Raw genomic sequence first — 25,364 nt, forward strand, 5'->3', positions numbered from 1 at the left:
CTAGCCTGTTAGTGACAATTTGGAAAGAAATGAGAGAGCATAACCACTGAGGTTCTGGATAGCAGAGCCTCAGTGAGACAGTTAGTTATAACACAGGTAACACATACAGGGCACACTTATGAGCACTGGGGCCCTGGCTGTCAGGGTCCCAGTGACACATATAACTAAAACAACATATATACAGTGAAATATGGGGGTAACATGCCAGGCAAGATGGTACTTTCCTACACTCCCCTACTGCACTTCGCTCAACCCTTGCGGCTTTTGCTTTCTTCTCACTGCGCGCAGGTCCTGTCTGCTGAGGGCAGGTTCTCCACGTGGTTTGCCCCGATGTAGGAAAGTAACCTCTTTTTGGCATGGTTACCCCAACTTTTTGCCTGATGTTAGTATGTTTTGACTGTGTTCACTGGATCCTGCTAACCAGGACCCCGATGATTGTGCTCTCTCCCTCTAAATTTGGTTGCTGGGACTTCACACACCCCATATGTGGCATTCTCGTGCCTCCATATAAGTCCCTAGTGTATGGTACCCAGACACCCAGGGCATTGGGACGCCAGGGGTTCCCCATGGGCTGCAACATGCATTATGCCACCCATGGGAGCCCATGTAAAATATGTTTGACGCCTGCGTGAAAAGGTTCATGCACCCTTTTACTTTGGGTCACTGCACCAGGTCACTATAAGTCAATCCAATGTTAGGCCCTCCTAGCCTAGAGGGCAGGGTGCAGGTACCGGTCTTTGAGGGCACCCCTACATGAGCAGAGGTGCCCCCACGAACTCCAGCTCCATTTTCCTTGACTTTGTGAGTGCAGGGACACCATTTTACTTGCGTGCTGAACATAGGTAGTGACCTATGTCCAGCTACTTTAGTGGTAACTCCGAACCTGGGCATCAAACATGTCTGAATCATTCCCGAATACTGTTGCCATTATTGGTTGTATGATTCCATGCACTCTGGGATCTCCTCAGAGGACCTGCCAGCATTGCTCCTGACAGTTTTCTGGGGTTTTCCAGGCAGCCCATGCTGCTGCCAACCCTCAGGCGGGTTTCTGCCCTCCTGCTGCTTGACCAGCTCAAGCCCAGGAAGGTAGAACAAAGGATTTCCTTTGGCAGAAGGGGGTAACACCTTCTCCCTTTGGAAATTGGTGTTATTTGGCTTGGGAGGGGTTGCCTCCCCAAGCCACTGGTATGCTTTGAAGGGCACATTTGGTGCCCTCTTTGCATAAACCAGTCTCCACCAGTTCAGGGACCTCCAGTCTCTGCTCTGGCATGAAAATGGAAAGGGGAGTAAACACTCCTTGTCCATCACCACCCCAGGGATGGTTCCCAAAGCTCCTCCAGATGGCCACTTGATTATGCCATCTTGAATCCAAGGTGGGCAGAGGCCTCTGGGATCATCAAAGTGGCCAGCTTAGGCAGGTGATGTCACAGGCCCCTCCTGATAGGTGGTCACCTTGCAAGGTGACCAATCCCCCCATCCAGGGCTACTTAGGGTCTCCCTCTTGGGTGGGCCCTCAGATTCAACGTGCAAGACTCCAGCAGGAATCCTCTGCAATGTTTGCTTAGACTTCTGGCCACTGGACCCGCAACTGGACTCCACAGGAACCTACAGTCTCCAGCTCCAGCGACGACTCTGCTCTGCAACATTATTTCTCCGGCTCCTTCCAGCAACAGTACCCCCGTGCATTGCATCTCTTGCAGCTACCAAGGCTTGTTGGCATATTATCTAAGGGATATTCTGGCTCCATGTAACCCCAGCCCCCAGCACTCTTCCCTGTGATGCACAGCCCTCTGCGTGCTTATAGTGCAACGTAGGACTCCTTTCCAGGTGTGTTGCACGGGCCTCATCTCGACTCCTGTGCTTGCTGCCTGTGGGTCACCTGTGGGGGCTGCCTCCTCTTCTTGTGACTCTCCTCACTGCTGAGGGTCTCTGGGGGCTCTCCTCCATAGGTTGAGTCCTCCTGGACCCCGCTTTTCTTCATCCACTCATCCACAACATTTGTCTTTGCCAAGGCTTGTTTGTGTTTTTTCCACACCAATGATCAACTGCAGTCCTTCTTCTGGCGTGGGACGTTGACTGCATCGCTCCAGGAACTCTTCAGCTGCTGCAGTGCTGCACTGCTGACTGTCTTTGTCCACCCTCGACCTGGTCCTGCAGCCACAGACGGGCAGGTAGTGGCTCCTGTCACCACCGGACACTCCAGTGTGAACTGGACTTGGTCCCCTTCTTTTCCAGGTCTTCCTCTTCCAAGATCCACCTTTAGTTTCTTGCAATCTTGTCTGAGTCTTGCAATATCCTTCTCTGAAGTCCTTTTGGTGGGTTCGGAGAGACCAGGTACTTACCTCTCTTCTCCTGGTCGCTCGGGGTGGTGGGCACTCGGGTACTTACCTTGTGGGTTTCCTAGTTCCTCCAGCTCCCCTCTACTGATTCCACTTCCTTGGGTGGGTCCCGATTTTCGCATTCCACTTTCTTAACATATGGTTTGGTCCCCCCCAGGCCTTCAGTACTTACTATTGCTTTAACTGTTTTCTATTGCATTCAATGCTAATTCCTGACTCCTACTGTACATATAATATTGCGTTTTGTTTACCTTCCATTGGGGTATTGCCTATATAGTATTTAAGTATTTGTGTCACTAAAATAAAGCACCTTTATTTTTGTAACACTGTGTGGTTCTTTCAAGTGTGTGACTGCTGTATGACTACAGTGGTATTACATACGCTTTGCATGTCTCTGAGAAGTCTTGGTTGCTTATCACAGCTACCTCTAGAGAGCCTGGCTTCCTACACACTGACTACACTTCACTAATATGGGATACTTGGATCTGGTATAAGGTGATAATACACACCAGGCCAGCTTCCTACACCTGAGGCCCCTGCTCATCATCGCCTGTACGTTGACTGTGCCTGGAGAAAAGAGACTGTATTCTTGGGCCCTTTGCTGTTCTCCATGCGGCTCCTGAGGTATTGTGCAGGCAAACTGGCCTTACTAACTGTGCACTGTATTAGACTGGGGTCAATGTCACACTGCCTGGAGTGAAGAAAGAACATGTGGACGCTATCCAAGGGTGCCGCACTCCCCAACGACCACCTGGCACTACACGACCAGGAATATCAGCTGCGGCCATTGTAATTTAGAACACAAGACACTGGCAGTGTGACCGGTGAAAGGAAAGATGTGCTTGAAGTGTGGTACAGCCAACCACTTTGCGAAGGTTTGCCATGGCGGGAGGACACAAACCAGCTCTGGGCAACCGAAGAGGGTGGTGGCAGCCTTATGCCAGCTGGCTATCAAAAACGAAGCAGTGGATACCACAACTGGTGCCAACCAAGCCAGTCCCCATTATGACAATGAAGAAGATGGCGTTCGTCATTTCATTTTCAGGACAGCAGGGCCACAAAAAATGACTATCTCCCATGTGCACAGTCAACATCAGCAGCACTCCTGTGTCAGCTCTCATAGACACAGACGCTTCTGTGAATGTTATGGACTTGGAACAGTTTGAAAGACTTGTACCACCCCTACTTCTGTCACCTAGCCCAACGGGGATTTATACATATTGCAGAGCAGAGCTGTTGCCTCTCCGCCGTACCATTGAAGTAGTATGTGATGGCCACTCGGCGAGGGCGAGATTTCATGTCACAGAGGGCAGCAAAGGAATTCTACTGGGGGTCCACACTGCGGAGGATCTTGAATTGGTTTTCTTTGTGAGGAAGCTCCACAAGACGCATGCCGATGCCCTGCTCACTGAATTTTCGCAGCTGTTCACTGGACTTGGGAAGCTGAAGTGAAAACAATTCCAGATACACATTGACAACTCAATCAAGCCCACTGCCTCACAGCACCAGTGTGTGCCTTTCCATTTGTGTTTGCAGGTGGAACGTGAGTTTCAGGCGCTGGAGGAACAACAGAAAAGGTGACCGGCCCCACCCATGGGTGTCATCACTGGTAACTGCACCAAAACTGAAGCAGCCCGGCGACATATTCCTATGCATTGACATGAGGCTTCCGAATCGGGCAATCAAACGTGAGAGACATACAACTCCAAGCATGTATGAAATAGTGGCTGACCTTAAAAGGGCCAAATGGTTTTCAAGACTGGACCTCCGCTCCGGCTACCATCAACTAGAAATTGACCTGGAGAGCCATAACATCATGTTCTCCATACGTATGGTCCTCTGATGCTACAAAGGTTTGAGCTTTGGCATTTCCTCAGCCATGGAGGTGTTCCAGAACGCTATCTGTGAAACATTACCAGGCCTTGTAGGAATAATCACTCTGAGCAACAACATCCTCATTTTCTCTGAAAGCCTGGAAGAACATCATGTAAGGCTGAGGGCTATGCTCCAAAGATTAGCTGAGGCTGGGTGGACTCTGCACCAGAAGAAATGCTGTTTCTAGATTTCTTTGGCTACATCTTCTTCTGTGAGAGGCTCCAGGTGGACCCCAAGAAAGCTGAAGTGATGTGAAGTGCATTGGTAATCCAGAACCCCACTGAAGTGTGCAGCTTTCTAGGTATGACAACATACTGTGAAAGATTTATCCTGAAACTTGTGGTGATTGTGTAGCCTCCTAGACACCTAACCTGTACAGGTGCTCTATGGAAGTGGGGCCCTGAGGTGGAGAAGGCATTCTGATATATCAAGGAAGCGCTGCTGGACAAGACCACCATGGCCTATTTTTCCCCACAGCGGAAGACTTAGCTGGTGGTGGATTCTAGCCCAGTTGGGCTAGGATCCCTGGTCCTGCAGGAACAAACTGATCATGAGTGGATACCTGTGGTGTATGCCAGCTGTGAGCTCTCTGCAACAGAAACTTGATATGCTCCGATTGAGAGGGATGCTCTTGCTATTAGGAGGGCATATCATCACTTCCACCTATATCTCTGTGGACACGAATTCCAAGTGGTTAAGGACCACAGACCGCTGGTTACACTCTTCACCGACACTGCTCGACTTGCCCCACCTAGGGTCGAGAGGTGGGCTGTACAAGTTTCTAGTCATCTATCGCCTGGGTGTCATGAATCCGGCAGCTTATCTGTCACAGCACCCACATCAGGAACGATCGGGGAGTGTGAAGGAGGACGAAGATCAGACTGAATGTGCAGTGTGCCTCTAGGCGATAACCCCTAGAAGAGATCTTGGAGGCCACCCAAGCAGCTGCCAGCGTCATGAAAGTGAAAGAAGCATTGGCCAAAGGCAATGGCAGCTCTTCCTCGATGGAGCATAAATAAACGAGTTGAAGGTCGCTACGGGCCTTAGCCTGATGATACTACTTGCTACAATTGTCCCTTTTGTGCTATAGCCCAAGTACTAGGCCACTTGCGTGGTACCATAGCCTGACAGCCACACTATATAGGCCACTGCCCAGTCTACCACCTACCTCTCTTGTGTACTGATTAACCTTTGAAATACAATAGCATATACACAAGAGCTCACACAATAATTCTGGCGTCAGAGTTAATAAAAATAAACATAGTTGTTACATGTTGGCTTAGAAGCTGAAGGGCCACAACCAGATTATATGATCTTTTCAACAACATATGGAGGAGAACGGGGATAACTCCCTTGTTATAGGACAACTTGAAAATTGATAGCGTGTTTGGTGACCAGCTACAAATCGAGCCTGAGCTCTGAAGCATTTGTTGATGATAGCCCCCACCCCCAGACTGTATTGGCTCTTCCCCAGGCTTAAATTTCAACAGGACTGAGCGAGATGGCCTTTTGACTTTTTACCTTTCAATGGTAACTTCTCAACCTTAACTTTCAGGGTCATGCATGCCCCCCTTCCCACGGCCTACCGGATTTGTTAGTGCTGTCCATGTGATTCTGCTGATCCTTCTGCTGAAGTGTGCGTGAGGCCTCTGCAACATTTAAGTTTTAAGAGGGTCACAGCATCACATTTTCACAGAAAAGAAAATGAGCACAATAAGAGTGGGAACATTTGGTTAGCATTTGTTAATATTCAAGCATCCACCACATATACTGCCTGTGTTGATATATTTTTTTTTTTGTCCTCAAATGTCAGTGAGGCAAACAGTCTGGCACGCAGTGTGTCCCAATGCAAATTGTTGTGCTTGTCTGTTGGTTAAGATTTGGAGCTCACTTTCTGCAAATCATGTTGTATTTGTCACAGTTTTAAATATCTTTGTTAATAACCGTTTTACTTTTTTTGTTATACTTCTCTTTGTGATTTTTATTTAGCAAGTTTTTGCATAGCGCAAAACATCAGTGAATTGCTGCGTAACTAACCCTGCACCAAAATCCACCTAATTTGAGTTTTTTTGTGAATTAAATCTGCCCTACTGATGCCACCCACTGATCTGTGGCAGTCTGAACGTGGAAGTAAAGCGGGAAAAGAGCAGCTCCAGCAGAAAGGCGCAGCATTATAAAATGTCAATTGTGTTACTGTTGGGGTGCTGGGATTTGGTGTGAAGGGGTTAGGCCTTCCTTTGCTTGGCTGATGACTCAGCTACTGCTGATGTTTTGCGCCAGCAGTCGACACAAACACGTGGGATTACATTTCAATAACATCCTCGCTTCGTCTCCTGATGACTTGCTGTACGTTGCACAAGAGCACAGGCATGTGACGAGCTGTGCCTCGAGCTGTGCGAGGACAGCAGCGATGCTCACTCCTTGCTTACCACCCTTAGGGAGTCAAAATGACAATTCTTTCGGCCAGAAATGCTTTCAAATCAGTGTATATAGGGATAAAACTCAGAGGTCTGGACGTACAAATGACTCCATGAGCATGTCTATTGGGCATCGAACCCTTCAGTAAAGGTTGTAGCTTCCATTGGTGCAGCAGGTGCAGTGGCACCGGGGCCCAATGAACCCTGATTATTGCTGTATTTTTTAAATCAGACCACAACCTGGGGGTTCTGTTTCATCCTTACACTAGGCTCTATGGCACACTGGCAATGCTACTGATTTCAGTACAGGAGTGAAGATGCTTGCTAAGCTCAGGTTGGCGGTTCACATGGTGGCCAGGAAGACGCTGGTTATTGAGGACTTAATCTGGTTGAATCATCGACAAAAAATGTTCTTTTTTATCAATCGGTATTAAGACTTTTTTGATGACTGTGGCTAAAGATGGTACTGATAAGGAAGAACACAACCCTTGGCTCTAAGGAGAGGAAGACAGTGAGAGAGAGAAAATGGAAAGACAGCGGAAAGAGACGGGAATAAAGTAATGAGCTAGGTAGGAGAAGAGAAGGAACAAAATGAGAGGGGTGGAGTGGATGACAGAGTGGGTGGGAGAAAGGACGTAGAGAGTATGAGAGAGACTCGGATGAAGAAAAATAGTGGGAAGAAGAAAGGGTGAAGAAATTGAAAAATTAGTGAATGGGTTTGGAAAGGGAGAAAAGTGAATGAGAAATAAAAAAGGCTTAAGAGTGGAAAATAACGGCAGAGAAAAGGAGAGCATGAAAGACTCTGTTACGAAAATAAATATGGAAATACGGAGGGCAGGAAGAGAAATAAATAAATAGACCATGAGAGAGGAGTAGAGGGTAGATAAAGAGTTGGTCTTCCTTTTAGAAGTATAGTTGAGGTGGAGAGTTCTCTGTTATCATTACAAAGGTAGTTGTTTCTATCCACCTTACGGGTGACCCACCAGGCCCCAGGAGAGCAAGGTGGATGACGGATTAGGATACCCATCGCAGATCAGCACCATAGCGAATCTGGCTGCTGTTCCACACATAGGGCCAAATGCAGCTTCATAGATGTTTTGGATATGTTCTCTCCGAAGATTGATCAACCAACTACTGGCATCGTTTTTTTCCTTGAAAGTTTCAACCTTGTAGATGTGGACCCAAGCAATGCAGATCGCACAAATCAAATGGGGCACTTTTTTGGGTTTCTCAGATGGTTACATAGTGCCAACCTGCCAAGAGATGATCCCCGAGGCTCGCCAGTGATAACTGATGTTAACACGCCCCCTTATCACTTTCAAGTCACTCTTGTACGTGTAGTATGCACAATCAACCATGGGGGCTCTTTTAGTACTTTCTGTTAGTGCTTTATAGAGCTCCAAGAACTGTTGAAGGTTGACTGCCTGCCTAAGACTAGCAACTTTGAGGTCACCCTGCTTGTACTCAAGCACTGATCAAGGTCTCATGGACGGCTGAAGCCTTCCCAGTTGCTTGTTCTTTTGTGGAGTGGGGACATTGCTCTGCAGTTGCTCTGTATAATATAGATTAGGCATGCCTAAAGTCATCCTGTCTTATATGTTTGCTTAAAGAGATGCAATTAGTCTCCAACAGCTATAAAGTTCCATCCAAACTGGAGACATGCCAGCAAAATGTAGGTTGTGTGTCATGTATGCTTTATGATGTGCACAACTTCCTGACTATGCCTACAGACTCGAGCAACTTCCCATGGACGACCCATCAGGGTTTGATGGTCCTCCCAAGTAAGTAGGAAGCCTGGTCCAAAACATTTTGCTCTTAATTTTTCATGCAGTGACTGGTCAGTGAATCACACTGGGCCTGGTCTGTCATTTCTCCCATTTACTATGGAAGGATGCTTTGGATCTAAGCGTACACCTTTGTAGGTTTTACATATATAACTACTTAATCTTATGTAAGCTCCAAAGGGTAAGAATTGTCTGCATGAGTGTTCCCCTAGACTGGCTCCATAAAGCAGTTCTGGTCTCTGGGTTGGGAAGTGCATTGAGATTGTTTTGTTGTTTAACTCATTTATTTTATATATTTGGTTGCCTGCTGATAAAACTTTATGGACACTTCTTTGAGTTGTAGTTTACTGCCACTACTTTCAATGGCAGATCCATCCTGTTCATTTGTATTTGGAGGCTGCGGAGATCCCTGATGGACATGATCATAAAATGGCTTCCACAATGATTGGTTGGGCCTAATCCCTTGATATGGGTGTTTTTTTCTGACCCCATTTTGGTCAGAATATGGGTGTGGAGACATCTTTGAGGTCTGATTGCTTCTGAGCTTTGAGGTCAGAGAGGAGAGGGCAGCACCCTCATGCAGGGTCAAGGAGTCCTACTCGTGGTTTTACCTGGGTTCTTGGCTTGCCTGAAGTCAGCTTGAGACTCCTGCTGGCAGTGTATTTTGCGGTTGAGTCTTACTTTGGTCTGTTACCCTGTAAGTGTTTTTAATGGTGCAGAAGTTTTTCAATTTGACCATTTGTACCCCTGGGAGACAGTGGAGAGATAAATGCAGGTTTTGTGTGCTGGCTGTGTAGAGCCTCTGCTACAGAAGGCTGTGTACCACATGCAGGCAAGACTGACACATCTATAAGCAGAGGTAAGGTAGTCATTTGGCGCCATCTAGTGGTGATGGATAATTACTGCAAAAGGCCTGATCTGAAAACGGCTTTTATTTAGCAGGACATTGGGAGCTCTCCAAGATGTACAATTATATTTTTCACCAAGCTCTGCAAGTCATCGCTCTATTCCTTCATACTGGTCAGATATTCAAATGCAGCCAGGGCATTTCCAACACTCAGAGGTTCACCTCAGCGGCCCCATTAGTTGGGATCTCTCTGGTTACTTATTGCATGTTGAATCCCCAGGCATGTTAATCAGGGTGGTCTATGTTTATTCTTTATTTTAAGCTCTGTTGTGTGCCTGTTATCTATGCAGTGAATGGTGCTTCGAAAAGGGCATGCTCTCGGCACTTGCATCATAGTGGCCGAGAGTTACCCAACTCTGTCTGCTCTGTAATGAAAGATTGCAGGACAGGACTTTGCAAGTCATGGAGCAAAGCAAATATTTAATGATGCGTCTGATCCAGCTCTTTGGAACCTCACTCCCTCTTAGGAAAGCGCCAGGCAACTTTACAATGGGGCGGAGCAAGTTAAATATAGAACCGGTTGCAGGCTAAGGGGAGACGTTGGTAAATAACGGGAGTATCAAAAAAAGTGTAAAGAATATAGGCGATGGGATGGTAAAAAATAGCTACATGTGGCTTAGACTAAAGAAACAATAATCCTTTTAAAGACCTGAAAGTGTTAGGTTTATCAACTGGCACAGAGAAAGTTTAAGGATAGTGCAGTTGGAGTAAAATTGAGGTCTGCCGAATGGGGCTGGGCAATTTATTTTTCGAGTTTACTGTCAGAACCAGAGAAGTACCTGGCAGTGCCAGCCTTTTTCAATGGATCCAGTTCTACTTACATGCACTGGAAATACCTCACTAACTACAGGTATTTGTGGATTGCTGTGAGATTGTTTCTCTGCACCTGAGTCAAGGGCAGTCCTACCATCAAATAATAGTCCGAACGCATTTCCCCCTTTTGATTGGTTGGAAGGGTCTCCATCCTTTGCTGCTGGCAATCAGAGTAATTGTGGTTAGACTATACTGCTTTTTGTGGTCCGTGACGATTTATTGCAAAGTAAGGACCAGCCACTGAGGAGGCTTTGGTGGTTGTTCAAAGCTCATTTCACTGCAAAGACAGAAAGCACTGGAAAAGCCAGTAGCTTTCACCTTTGACACTGGACACAGACTTATTGCCTTTGCCAATGAATGTTTGTTTTTTTCAAAAATGGCTGCTATGCAAGGTGGCCATCTTGAAATGAGTTTTCTTAAAACAAAATAAAAAAAACATTCTAAAATGGCCTTCAGAGTCCCTGGCATAACTTGATGGGTTGTTGTCTGCAGAAAATTTGACGTTGCCTCTCCTGCAGGGATTCTATCAGGCAGGCTGCATCCCACCTCCACAATTTCCCTTGTCCTTCCATTAAAAAAAGACTTAAAGCACAGGTACACCAGTCAGGAGTGCCAAGTGCTAACAAGTAGCTACCAAAGTTATTTACATTTGTTGAGATCATTTCCTCAAAGTCCATTGGTTCCTTTGCATTTTTTACTGGCAAACGGGAGGTCCTTTTTCAACTCCCGTTCAGGACTCCGTAACTAGAGTGTTGGCCTGTTAAGACTTGCAGTGATGGCTGGGCTGCCAGATACCTGCACCAGTTTTATACCAGCTCCGTTTCTCCTTTGATTTCACAGTTTAGATTAGTAAGTCTTACTGGCGTAGAAAGTTGTGAGGCCGCTCCTCTTTGCATGGTGGCTTTGGGTTAGAAGTACAGCACCTGCAGACATTGACACACCTTGCCCCTGAGTAAGATGTGCACCATAGTGAAATATCTATCCCTAACCACAGGTATAATATTTAAAAGGAAATTACATTGCCTGGGGAAAAGAGGAGCTTTTAGTAACAAAGACATACAGAACTCTGAACGGTGTAACAGTGCCCCCACCTTGCCTCCCAGCAGCCCTTCTACCCTTCACTCTCCTCCAGCTCCACAATGCGCCTTCGTTCAGGTGTTTGCTCAATATAGGTGGAGCTCGCTGGTGGGCATACAGACAGAGCTGTGAGTTTGTGGGTTGGCCTCAGGGTACTACCTCTCTCTGCACAGTGTTTGATTTTTGTAGCATAACTATTCTCTAATTACGGTGAGTCCCTCCAGTAAGTGGCAAGGCCAAGTTAATTTTCAGAGTGGGGTGAGGCTGGTCGCTGAGGATGTGAGATAAACCTTGGCAGAGAGAATGCAGGCCTTTGGTAAATGGCTGTGCAAAAACTACAGAAAGAAAGGCTTATTGGTGAGGAAAAAAAGGGTTTAGCGCTATGAGTTTTGTGAACTATGTAGGTCCTAAATTCCTCTATTCGTCGGTCCTGTGAAGCCTAGGAATGTCTCCTCAATTCCATCAGAAAGTGAAGGGGATCCTAGGTAATAACATATGTTATGTTATATTATTTGTATAGCATGATAATCATCTGTGAGGGTATACAGGTGCTTTGCAGATGAAAGGGCAGCTGCCTTCTTGGCGTGAATATTTGAAACGCCAGGAAGATAGGTTTTCAGCTTCTTTGGAAGTTGAGAAGTGAAGAGGTGGCCCTGATGTGGTGTGGGTGGTTATTTCATGCGTTAGAGGCAGTGAGAAGGAGTGACCTCTGCCTATTGCATGTGTTGGTTAGAGTCTGGATGAGTTACAGTGCCTGGGAGGTAGGTGGAAGCATATGCAGCTGTTGAGGCAAATATAGCCTGTGCTGTGTAATGCACTGTATGGGAATGTGAGGAGTTTATCTGTTTGTGTATGGTAAGCCAGGGAATTTCTCTGAGATGTGAGCTGATATGGGTGCACTGAGGTAGGCTGGCGATTAACCTTGTAGTGGCTTTTTTGATGTTTTGGAGCCTGTTCAGGAGCTTCTTAGGAATTCCTGTGTAGAGTGTGTTGCCGTTGTCAATACTGCTGGTAATCAGGGCCTGTGTAACTGTCTCCCTGGTGTTCACCGGTAGCCATTTGAAGATTTGTCACAGCATCCTCAGGATGTGGAAGCAAGTGTGGGGGGGGTCACTCTGTTTACTTGGGCCATCATGTCCTGCTTGTTTTCAGGAAGATTCCAAAATTTCTGGCATGAGTGGTGGAGGTGGGTGTGAGGCTTAGGACCATTGGCCACCAGATGGAGTTCCAGGCCAAGGGTTTCCGTTGGAAGATCACCACTTCAGTTTTGTATGTGTTGAGTTTGAAGTAGATGGATTTCATCCAAGTGGCAACCACTGACATGCAGGTGGCAAAGTTGGTTTTCGTTGTGGGGTTCTCCTCCAACAGGGATAGTATCATTTAGGTGTCATCTGCATAGGAGGGTGTGTAAATGTTGTTTTAGCTAATGAGATCCAACAGTGGGGTCACCGGGCTGAGAGAAGATCTTTGGGATACTCTGCATATGAGGTTTGTGGCCTCAGACAGCTAGGGTGGCAGGTTTACTTTCTGGGGTCTTCTTATGATGAAGGAGCAGATCCATTTGAGGGCGGTTTCTTGAATGCCTGTTTCATGTAGTCGTCTGATCAGGGTGGGATAGGAGACCATGTCAAAGATTGCTGAGAGGTCATCCAGGGTGAGGGGCCCTGTATGTTCATAGTCAAAGATCAGCCTGATGTTGTCTATGTCTGTGAAGAGGTTGGTCTCAGTACTTTGTTTGGGATGGAAACTGGATTGCATGGTGGCTAGGAGCTGGTGTGTATTGAGGAAGTGTGCGAGCTGCTTGTTGATGGCATTCTCCATGACTTTGGCTGAATAGGGTAAAAGGGTGATCAGACTGTAGTTTGCTAGTTGAGTGGGGTCTGCCAAAGTTTTCTTTAGTAGTTCTTGACCCTCACATGTTTCCAGGCATCCAGGGACGTCTCTGAGATGATGGACCACTTCAGGATGCAAGTGAGGACTTCACTGATAGAATTGAACAGTATGGAAACATGTTTCTCCATTTCTCCATTTGTTCATTCCCCCTATAAATCCACATGTTATGTTGACTCTTGGTGTTAACGCATCTTCGTAAATTTTGAGTGAAAGTGTCAATCAAAATCAAGCCTGGGAATATGTGGGGGGGTGGGAACAGAACAAAAAGGACTTGCTGAACCACTCCAACACATAATACCTACCTACAAAGCTGAATCTAGTTTTATTTTACACTAGGCATTTAGTATAAATAATACCTGGTTTACCGCTAGTCCAGATGCTCATATGTGTGAACTTCCGATTTCTCAATTCTGCAGTCAAGATATAAAGATGTCTGCTGCCCACCACTGATGACATCATACTAGACCTAAATGGTGCTCAAAGGTTCTCTAAGTTCGGGCTCGGCACTGAATGCCCTCAGCTTGAGTTACAAGAGAATTTCAGATACATAGCATTCCCATTTTGGGCCATGGCCATACAAGAGGTTAGGCGTCTGCATTTCATTAACTGCCAAAGTGTTCCAGAAGACTGTTATGATAGTTTTTCCTTAATTTCCATCTATACGTATCTAAAGTCATGTATTTTCTCATCCTACTGGTATTTCTTGTCAATCTTAAAATTTGTTTTTCAATTAAAGAACCCTCACTCCAAAATGGCCACTGCTGCATATTCATGTGTCATAATGCATGCCCAAGCATGTCATGCCCCATGTGTGTGCTTACATCGTGCCACAGGTGGTCCTTTTTAGTTTAGAGATCTAACATGCTGGACAGACAAAAAAAATGAAAAACAGGTGATATGGTAAAGATGAAAAAGAAAGAGTGGCCCAACAGCGCTTCATTACTTCCAGCCCATTTAAAAATATATATGTGTGGAAATTTAACCCAGAGAGTAGGACATCTAAAATAGGGATGGGGGTGGGAGGGTCAAAGGGTGGTAATGAAAAGAGAGAGTGCAGGGAGAGAGCTAATGGGTTCAAGAGAGCTAAGAAAGATTTAGAGCTAAATGTAGAATAAAGACATTACCTCAAGAATACAGTAAAAGGAAATAACTTATCCAATCAGAACAGTGTAAGACAATGCTCCTGGGCGGGGCATACACGAAAATAGGAAAAAATGCCATTAAATCAAAACCAGACAGCAACGCCACGCAATCATCTGCAAAGGGATGATTCAAAGCCCACTTTAGAAATGTTATCTATTGAAAAAAAAAAGGCCTGTCTGCTGCTGTGGAAAAACCAAGGCCTAAAAATAATGGATTCCCTTGATGGTTAGATCTTGTGCTTCCATACCTCACAATAGTTTGAAACTCGACAAATCTAACACACAGATCAGTGGCGGCCTGTAATTTTAGGAGGGAGGGGGGCGGGCGGGAAGCACACTCGCACTTACTCATTCACACATGCACATCCATTCACAACACTCATCAACATTCAAACATACATGCACGCACCAAACATTTATTTAAAAAACACACACACACACACAGTTACCTTTAGCTCGGAGGTCCAAGGAGGGTTGGGACTGCTGCCTTGCCTCAGGCAGCAGTCCCAACTTAGTCACAGAGTGTGATGGGGTCAGTGAGACTTCTGACCCCTCCCCACTCTGTGACGAGGTGTCACTGATTGACACTCACCCTGGGCGCATCAGGGCTTAAACCTGAAGCGCCCAGAGTGAAGTCAATCGGTGACGCTTCCCCTCCTCGTCACTGAGGGGAAGGGCCTCGAGGCACCTTTGCTGAGCTGAGGATGTCACTCCCATAGGAGCTGTGACCTCTTCAGCCCAGCCAAGTTCAGCTCAGGCAGCCATGCTCCTGGCTGCCTGATTTGAACATGAAGAGTCTGTCAGGCTGACCTTTGCTCAGCCTGACAGACACTCTTCATGAGGGGCAAAAGGGGGGGGGGGGGGCTGGCTCCTCCGCCCTAAAGGACGGGCATGGCTGACACAGATATTTCCAAGATTGTTGGGCAACTCTGTTGCTTCTTGCTAGGCGGGACCACGTGCTGGGTGGCGCGAACATGATATGCCCAGGGCTGTGTACAGGGCTGGCACTGTCCGTGACAGCATCTGGCGTCTGCCAGAACTCGCGTCATTCCACCCAAGCTGCAGGCGATCACAGGTGCTCTGAAGGGCCCTTGTTTACTGGTGCGCATTGCGCTATTCTCGCCGTCTCAGAGTAGGCTATAGCCTTGTTAACCACAAGCACAGCGAACAGGAGCGGTTTATGGTTTGGAACAAGTTGGAAAAGGTCATGAAGGGACTCCTATGGTTGTTATAGTACCTGGTGGGAAAACGCATTCACTCGGAACCCACAAAACGTTATTTGAAGCCACTTCTGGTCATAGTAGTTTTAAAATGTGTCCAGTGCGGTAATTTTCCATTAGAAATCTGTAAGTAATTTGTAGGTCACGGAACGAGCTTTTATAGTCGCTTCCAGGTTGATAAAACCAGTACCACAGAGTAGGCTTGAAGTAAAGGCTATCAAGAACCCGTTTTAAGCTTATAATACAAAACAGGCTGTATTCGTAAATATATAATTGTTATAATTACTATATTGTTATTAATATTGCAGATACTTCCATCCTTTATAGTTAGGAGTAGGCCATGTCTGTTTAAGAAATATGTAATCATCTTTTTGTTTTTGCTAAAACAGACTGCATTTCTATCTGGCACAGGAAAGGTCCTGCAGAGGCGGCGCGAGGGTACGGCGAAGCGCGCGTTGGAACCTTGGCTTTGGTTCACGTTAACAAGCCAGCTCTAAATAAGGAAAAGTTTAGCGCAGCCTGGCTCCCAAGGGTTGAGAAAACACAGTGTTATGGCGCGTACCATGGGGCACTCGACGTGAAGTAGAACTGCAAGGTATAAATGCGCTGCGCGGATCCAGGCGATAGTATAGTGACGGTTCTCCACTCCCCATTACACAAACAGCAAAATAGTGCAAACACGATTTGCCTTTTTGGCTCCAGTAAAATAAATTTTACTCGATGCCAACTGCATCTGCCTCCGAAGGCTGAAAGGCTTTGTGTGACTTGTAAAATGAGTTGAACTCGCACCATTATATATGTTTTACACAGATGCGACATCCCACTGAGCTTTGTGATATGTTGTGCCTGTAATACATCTGCTAATAGAATATCGTTGTCTTAATATCATCTAACAAAATATTGTATTGTTCACAAAACCATAACTCTATTGCCTTAATAACAGAAAATCTAAAGCCAATGTGGTAATGCTTTTGTAGAAGATATTTAGGAATACGTATGTGTGCCAGACAATATCTTTTCAGCAATATTCTGAAGTACTTGTGAAGGTACAGCAAGAAAATGTTTTTTGTGTAGTGCATTATATGTACTTTAGCTGCTTTTTTGTCCTTGGCGAGGTTTGGCTATATTAACAGCCTTATACCTTCATAAAAAGCCATAAAGAAAATTCATACGTACTGGAACTTAGGTTCAGCCTTCTCTGTCCCATGCTCCATGCAACAACCATTCACATTTTGATACAACCCATTTGGCATGAAGAAATGAGTCAGCCCACTTCAGCCGCTGGCTCTCTTGCACAGCATTGTTCCTGCATACATGTGCACATTAACTTAAAGGAAACTGCACTCCGGTGCCACAGCTGGTGGGCTAAGTTTGCCAAATCTTTCTTCTTTCCATTCATCATCCTATACTTTTTTTGTCCGGTGATTCTTGAGTGTTTAAACTAAGTCATCAGGTTAGATTAATTTAAAGTCAATGTTAACTTTTTTTGGACCACCTGTGCAATGAAATAATGTGGGTTTATATACAAGATTTAAGTACATTTCACCACCTATATGACTTGATTCCAATTATATGCATTATTCCTTTTTTAATTGATATGTTTTGTTGCAAGCACCTGACGATCACATTTAGGCAGTAGAATGTTTTCTTTTTTATTCTTTTTATTTTTGTGGCATGTTTTACAATAAAAGTAAAAAAAGTAGCCATTGTACCAAATTGTTAAGGGCACACCAGTTGGCTTTGCCTGTGCTTTTTAAATGTACATATGTGAGGCATGTAGTAATTCTGCATTTTCTAAAGTCTGTAGATTACAGGTGCTGCTGTTGGTCAAATTAATATAACTCAGTGTGTTGGCTTCGGAAAGATGAAAGGCTGAGTCAGCTCTGCTGGGCTATCATGGTTTGCCATTCACACCACCTGATACATCTGTAGGAGTGCTGCGATTATGCCATTTTACCAGCCCTTGGTAATCTCACAAAGTTATTTTTACAATGCGCCCAAGCTACACCAACACATAGCAATAACTCCTAACTTTGTGTCTGTGATGCAGAATTTAGCCACATTTCCTCTGACTGTTCAGGAGTTGGGGCCACAGGTGACATGTCCGCAGCCCCGTACTGAGTGTGGCTCGATGGCTTCAGCTAAGTGACATAATTAATTTAATTTTATATTCCCCATTTAAAACTTTAGATGAGGCTCTGCCTCGTCTTAGAACAATTACTAACTTGAGACCTTTTGGTACTTGAAGCTACCCAATGAAGGCCCAGACATTTCTGAGGCGAGCAGGGCAGTCTCACTTCAAGTTTAAAAAATAAAAATAAAAAATAAAGTTAATCTTCGGACATTCTTCTCTTGGGGTGTCCAACATGGGGATCCTCAGGTATCCACCCCATTTCCAGGCCTGGTATGTTAGCATTCTGCAAACACCCTTAGGAAGAGATACTTGTGATGCACGTGCCACGACCACGTGATCTGGTTCCTCTGACCATGAAGGCATTTTGGCTGGCTGCTGTCTTTGTAGATCATGTGGAAGTAGGCAGTGGCGCGTGCAATAGCCTGTCAAAATTTGCCTAGTGCTGCTGTTTTGCCCCTTCATAACCTGTAAACCGGTTAAGGCCGGAGCTTTCCATTGTAGATTACACTATGTTGTAGGAGCTGGATCTGGGTGGGTATGTTCTTTTCTAAGGATCCTATATCCACGGTCTTTTGTGGTTTCTGCTCTTGATGTGGAGTGCTCACGTACAGACATTAGCTTTCCGAAACCAGTACTATTCTTTTTTTTCACGCATATGCATTTTATTTGAAATATTCCGAATTAGACAGAAACTGAGGGGTCAGCCGCCCCTTTAGATATGTGATGGCTTGAAAGCACCCTGATGATGTTGGTGTACTGAAAGTGATCTACAAAAGCTACCTAGTAAGCCATTTCTTAGATCACTGAATAAAAGTATATAAAGTACAAATATTCAAAATATTTTGTATCAAACAACATGTTTCTTGTCAGTGAGGAAGATGTATTCATTGTCTGGAGAAAGCTATTTCGATTGGCTTAGTTTAAACTATGCAAAGTGTTTCAGCCATTGGCTGCAATCCAGTCTTCCTCTGATGAAACTTCATTTTGAAGTGCGTAATGAATTTTTAATGCATAAGGCATCAACACCCAAGCAAATGATAGAATAGGGAAATGTTACGTTCTCTCCAACATTTCAACTCCATATATCACACCTGACGTGCTACTGCTTTTACAGCTGAACTTTAAAAAAGGGGTGTCCATTGTTGGTCCTGGAGCACCACATCCATGCCAGTCTTTCAGAATAACCACTGTGTAGAGTATTTCTGTTTATAATAAATTTATGGGCATTTCTTTCAATGCTTAATTTGAGACAGTGTTTGCCATTGTTCAGATCCAGCACTTAATTCTCAACACCGGCAGTTATGACAATCACCATATGGGGGCGCTGTTTGTCTACTTTTGTCTACTTTTGAGATTGACATAGCAGAAGTGTGCTTAACAATTACATATACACTAAAAATGAATAATACTAATGTGTTTAGGCCATTTTAAATTAGTCGAGTGGTTTGTTTAGTCCGAAGTTTGCTGATTAGTGGTTGTGAGGGTACTAACATTTTGCAGTGCTGGAATTGGCAGTGAGTAGTGCAAGTTGCAGTAGTGTCCTGGTCTTTGCCTTAGTCTTTGGCACATGCATTTTTCTAACTTGCGTTGGACACACAATTTTAAAATCAAACGTCAAATTTTATATGTAGTTCGGAAGGGGGAGTGCTTCATAACTAGGGTGACCAGACAGCCCAAATTTGCCCAGACAGTCCCAGCATCCCAACACTTTATTCTAAAACAAATGCATGTGCCGGTTTTTAGGAGAGTCAGCTGAACCTGCACATTAATTACAGTCTTGTGCAGAAGCACTTTTTCACCGGGGACAAAAGTTCATTTGTTTAGACTACCTGCTGTGGTGCCCCGCCTCATTAAGGCAGTACATCAGGATTTTATGTGTGAATCAGGACTATAGGGCCCTTAAGTCAAGGTTGGCCCAGCAGTAGCCTGACCCTGGAGCTTCTTCACAGAAAGTGAGGGAATTTTTGATATTGTGTGTGCATATACACATATATATATCTCCTACTGGTGGTCGCTAGTAGGTAGGTATATTTAAGACCTAATTTCCATAGGAAAATCATTTTTTGTTTTGCTAATAACTTTGGCGCTGTTAAACAAATCTTCATGAAATTTACAAACCTTGTTTGGTAGTTGTTCAGCGTCTGGCAGGAAAGTTTCGAGGTGATTCGTAAAGAGGGGGCGAGGAAAAGAGGGTGGCCCGAAAATGTATTTTCCCCAGGCAATTTTCAATAGGGATTTTAGACATGACTACAGCAGGAACCGCTAAACGCAACTACACCAAGTTTGGCAGAAAGCTACATCTTCATCCAGAAAGAGTTCTTTTTGTAATGTGATGTAAATCTATTCAGTAGCCTTGAAGTAATTAAGGAAAAAATATGTATTTCTAGAGACGAAAAGGGTCTGCGTATCTGACCGATTTCAAACAGAGATGCCTAGTAGTGAGGTCCCAGGGGGATGGTGCCTGGGGCCAAAAATGCTTTAAAAAAAAAGTGTGATCCACAGTGCTTGTTTTGTTTCAAAACCCCTGGGTGGCCCAGGTCCCAGGAATACAAATATTTGTACTTTGAGGAAGAAGGATGCGCATGGCCCCCTCCCCAGGCTGGTTTCAGCCCAGGGACCCCAATCCCCCTTGTGTTTTTCATAAGTGGAGGGGCTGTACAGCCCCTTCCCCAGGCCAATTTGGGCCCCTGGAACCCCCATCCCCAGGGCCTGGTCATGTAATGAAAGGGGAGGTGTGTATGTGCCCCCCCGAGCCATTTTCAGACCCGGGAACCCCACCCTCAGGCACCTGGCTGTGTAATGAAGAGGGAGGGAGGCATGCAGCCCCCCCTCCCCAGACCTATTTCAGCCCCAGGGACCACCATTTGCAAGGGCCAGACAGTGTAATGAAGTAATGAAGGGGTGGGGGACATGTAGGCACCAGTCCCCGTGATGATTTCGGCACTGAGGAACGCATTCCCTGGGTCCCTGCCATGTAATGATAGTGGAGGATGCACACGGCCACCCTTCCTGGGCTGTTTTCGGCCCTGGGAACCCCATCCCGAGGGCCCAGTTGGTGCAGTAAACCCAAAGTCATTAATGACCCTTGAGACCCCATCCCCCAAGGTTGGCTTAGGCTAAGTTCCGGAGTGCCCACCCCTGGAGCATAGTGGTTTCCCTGCCCATGCTAGTGTGACCTATGTTTGCCTCTTGGTGGGAGCAATTTTAATCTCCTGTGAAGCGACAGCAAACACCAAGTCTGCTCCCAGCAGGCGGGAGCTTTAAAAAAAGCTCCCGCCTTCTGGGAGAAAACTTGTCATCTGTTTCCCTGCCCACAGTGATGCCGGTAGGGAAATGGATACAAAGATTGCTCTTGCCCGCAGGGAGCTGCATTATTAGCTGCTACCTGCGGGCAGGAGCAATGCTGGCTGCTGCTGGATGCTGGGAGCTGGAGTGGGCCATAGGAGCCGTGGAGCTCCTCCCACAGCCCCCAAAGATAGTGTGGTGGGTGCCCGGGGTGAGCACCATGGCACCGAGCCTTTGTTGGTTTGGCGCCAGGGGATGGAGACCCTGGAGCTGGGATATGCCCAGGGAGCGAGGCCGCATACCAGACTCCCCCCTTAAATATGGTGCTGGGCCCCAGGGGATGGGTTCACTGGGGAAATCGGCCTGGGGGAGGAGGCCTGCATGCAACTTCAAATATGTTGCCAGGCCATGGGGGATGAGGCCCCAGGGGCCAAATGCGGCCTGGGAAGTGGGACCAAATGACCTCTCCCCTTAAAAAATACACTGGTCCCTGAGAAATGGCGTCCCTAGGTCTAAATTTAGCCTGGGAAGGGGTGCGCGTGTGCTCCCCCACCTTAATTTTAATTAGTTGTCCTGGGGGATGGGGTCTCCAGGGTCTTACAGAGCTCGGGGAGGGGGGTTGCACAGCCCTTTCCTCTTTATTAATAATGAATAAAAAAAGGACAATGGGGTCCACCGGGTCAGGCCCGGTGGCTAAACCCTGCGGCACATGGCTGAACGCGATGTAGGTTTGGCTGCAGGCCAGGCCTTGCGGTTGGATTAACATATGGTAAGGAAATATTACTTTACGTTAAACCGTAGAAATTCACTGGAAAAAAACAAAAGTTACAGGGACATTATAGTTAGGTTTAGATTTTACACACACAAAACTATAGCAATTCACCAGTTACAGTTATCTCAAGTAACTGTAACTCGTGCCCCAAATTAACTATAACTTGCATCCTCACCACGCGCTGCCAATTACCCCACATATTACATCAATCATGGCATTTTCTACAACATCATTGCTGATATCACTGCAACATTAGCAGTTAATGAGAAAACTGTGCATGGTGGGGCGCGAGTTATAGTTGCTTGAGATAACCATAACTGATGAATTTCTATGGCTTTGTGTGTGTAAAATCTGAACCTAATTATAACTTTTATATATATATATTTATATATATATATATATATATCTTTGTATATAAAAAGTCCTGAGATCTCATAGGTCATTTAGTCCTATGTCTGTGCCCCTCCCAGTTTTTATTAGTTCTGGAAATCGAGCCACCCTATTCATAACGCATACTCTGTGTGCAGAATCAGAGGTTTCCCTTTAAATAAAATCCACAATTCAGTATGTAATTTCTGCAATTTATGACAAATGATAGACATGTATGTCCTCATTGACGTGAAATATTGATAAGACTTGCATGCTGTTTCTGGGGAGTCCTATACTGCACGCTCAAAAGCATTGAGTGTACGGAGTTAGCAGTAAGCTTTTCATATTCCCATCGTTATACTTTAATTCAGAACATGTACAGAGATACAATACTCCTTATTATCATCTGCACACACATTAATCGCGTGCCGTTTTATGGTGGGTTCGGGTGGGATGAGAGGCATATCACCGAATATTCAATAAAGATGCGCCAAATATGCAGACTCGCAAAGTTAAAACGGCTATATCAAATAGTGTGTCCTAGCAACATTTTAGGAAAGGTAATGCGGTAATCTAAAAGCAACGATCTATTAAACAAAACTGGTGTTTAAAATGAGGGCACCCTGAAATTAGCCGCAATCACAACTATTTTTTTACACTGTTTGCGGTCCATTGGTGCGTTACTTGCGATGCATTCGCAGTAGTATCGTCTGGGGGGAGGGTGAAAAATACCGCATCGTTTCTGTATGGAACCTCGCTTCTGACCCTGGCGCAGTGCCCGTGTTTGCTCTTTGAACTGACATCATATGCCCTCTTTTCTTTTGCTCTTCGTTACAGGAAAAACAGAAGCCGTGATCAGCAACTTCAGCCCCCACTACAGGCGACAGTACGCTGTGGCCCTGTTCCACCAGATCCGGAATGAGGTGGAGCAGCACCGAGACCCCCAGGCCCACTTTCTGAAGAGCAAGGTAAGGCCGCCGACAACTGATTGCGTCGTGTTGATGTCTTTTCAAGAGCTAGTGAGGCTTGAGTACATGCCGCTCACTGATCCTGACCTGAAGGAAACAAAACCATCATGGCGGCGCACCGGCAGCCAATAGGGAAGCCAGCCGCTGAAACTGTAGCGGGCAGGTGTGGCATACAGGTGGTTTCCAGGGCTTTCACACTTGTTCTTAAAAGAGGGTAAGGTTTCACTTACCCTTTATATGTTATTATTTCAAGAGGAAAGGGGACAAATGATGGAAAAAGAGACAGAGAAAGATTAGAGTGAAATTGGAATGAGCTGTGGAAAGTGGAAAAAGAGTGTTCAAAACTGTAGAAAAGGCCCCTACCTAGAAAAGAGGACAATAAAGGGAGATCATGGAAAACAAAAGAGAAAAACACACAAAGCACACAGTGGTGGAGAAATGAAAAGAGACAGAAAATGTGGAGCAAAGGGGGCACAGACAAGCGATACATAAAGTAATGGATAATGAAAACCAGCAAAAAACGTAAAAACTATGAAAAGTCAAGAAATTAGAGATGCAGATAAAATGAAACAGCTCTTCAAAAAGAGGACAATGAACTAGAGATGAAAAGTAAAACACATAAAAAAACAGCAGCACATTAAACAGGCTCTGCATGTTTCAGGTTACAATGTAAAAGTGCTTGCACTGGGAATAGGTGTGTCATATAGCAAATATCTATGTATAACCTGCAGATGGGATAGTTTATAGAATTTATATATAGACTGCAGAGATTGTGCTACCTTAAATCACAGGTTTTAATCCCTTTCAGAAATCGCTGTGAGTTATTGCATATAACGCAGAGAGATGCCTGTACCATGCAGGTTACATGTTATGTAGTAAGAAAGATCATTGGTTTAATGTGCCAGCTTCAATCATCTGTTTACAACCTGTACATCAGTGGACCAATTCCAAGTAAAATAGCATCGCCCCAGCAGTGCACATAAGTCATGACCTTAATATTAGTAGAGGCCTATAGATAAAGGTGATTAACTGAAAATAAGATATTTATTCATAAAATGAAGTAATGACACACCCAGGACCACCTCAGACTCTGGCAACTCAAATACTTGTCCCTGTTCCACACTTCATCTATACCTATGACCCAGTGACGATCTTGCCTGCGAACCCCTTTGCCCTAATTTTGCTGTGGCAGAGACCCTGTCTTGGATGGCTGGCAGGTTTGTCTAGGCTCCTTATACCTCCTCGTTGCTGAATCAAACAGCTTGAATGAAATTTTAGGGATTCCTCGACAAGCTTTGTAGAGACCTCATTTGACTTTCCGCCAGTGACCCCCTACCTTTAAGTCCAGTGGAAGATTCCAGGCCCCTTTTACATTACAGGGGCCCGAAGGATGAGGGGCGTGAGGAAGGTGGAATGCTTTAAATGGAACCTGAATTATCCACTCGGGTCGAGCTTACCATTGTCTTTCTGTGGAGTCCCGGTGAAGTTTCTTTCACATTTCTTTTCTAGGAAACCTATCAGAAGCTCCTGTACCCTAGTATTCAGTTGAATAGGGAAAGGTAGTTCAGAATATTGAGGGTCTGACCTATGTGTAACCTTCCCCTCTTGGCTGACCTAGCATTTGTACGTTGACATAGCAACAGCAGAGTACTGTTGCACCTTTAATTCTGTCTTCCGTGTACCCTATACCTTTCAGAGAAGCCCAGCACATCTCAGTGAGTAACACTGAGTATTGCAATAATGGCACACATTTTTAAATGGAGACAGTGTCCCATCATGTGTTCCCAAATAGAGAAAAATAAGAGCACCCATCACATAGAAATCGTATTTTTACACTTTCACATTGCTATTTTTATTCAACTTCCCAAACCTTTTCAACATATTTAATGATCTCAGCATTTTCAAAATTCTTTCTTATTACGAAATCCATCTTTTTTCAAAAATCCTTAATACTTTTTTATACATTTTACAGCAACATCACAAAAGTTTTTGGAACTCCTGAATTATTTGCTCCCGAAAAGCTTACCGCAGCTGGGAGCCCAGTTTTCTGTGCAAGTGGCAGTTGGTTGCTTTGTGCATGACAGGCAACGTGAGTTATAGCATGTGTTGTGTGTGTTTCATACCATAACTGGAGACTTTTAGTGGTTTTGTGCGCTTGAGCCAGAACCATAAGTCCGTTTTAACTGTTTTTTCATTTGAATTTCTAGAGTTATTTTATATATTCTTATGCATTCTACCTACACTGGCAGGCAATCCGAAAGTCACAGTGGTCATTACAATGTAAAATGGTTGACGGATGTCTGCGGCCCACCGAGTCCCCGGTCTCACGAGAGGGGCTCTGAATTTAGCACACTTGGAAAAAAAAGTTG

At 45.2% G+C, this 25,364-nt stretch overlaps 1 protein-coding gene across 2 annotated transcripts in view; it reads left to right on the forward strand.

The window, feature by feature from the left end:
• Positions 1-25,364, forward strand: part of NIBAN1 (niban apoptosis regulator 1) — a 317,062-nt gene that overhangs the window by 102,823 nt on the left and 188,875 nt on the right. For both annotated transcript variants that reach the window (XM_069231510.1, XM_069231511.1), the window contains exon 2: positions 22,865-22,995. In XM_069231510.1, coding sequence (XP_069087611.1) covers positions 22,865-22,995 — 131 coding nt within the window. The remainder of the gene's footprint in view (positions 1-22,864; positions 22,996-25,364) is intronic.

This window comes from Pleurodeles waltl, chromosome 4_2, assembly GCF_031143425.1.
Source record: "Pleurodeles waltl isolate 20211129_DDA chromosome 4_2, aPleWal1.hap1.20221129, whole genome shotgun sequence".
NCBI lineage: Eukaryota > Metazoa > Chordata > Amphibia > Caudata > Salamandridae > Pleurodeles > Pleurodeles waltl.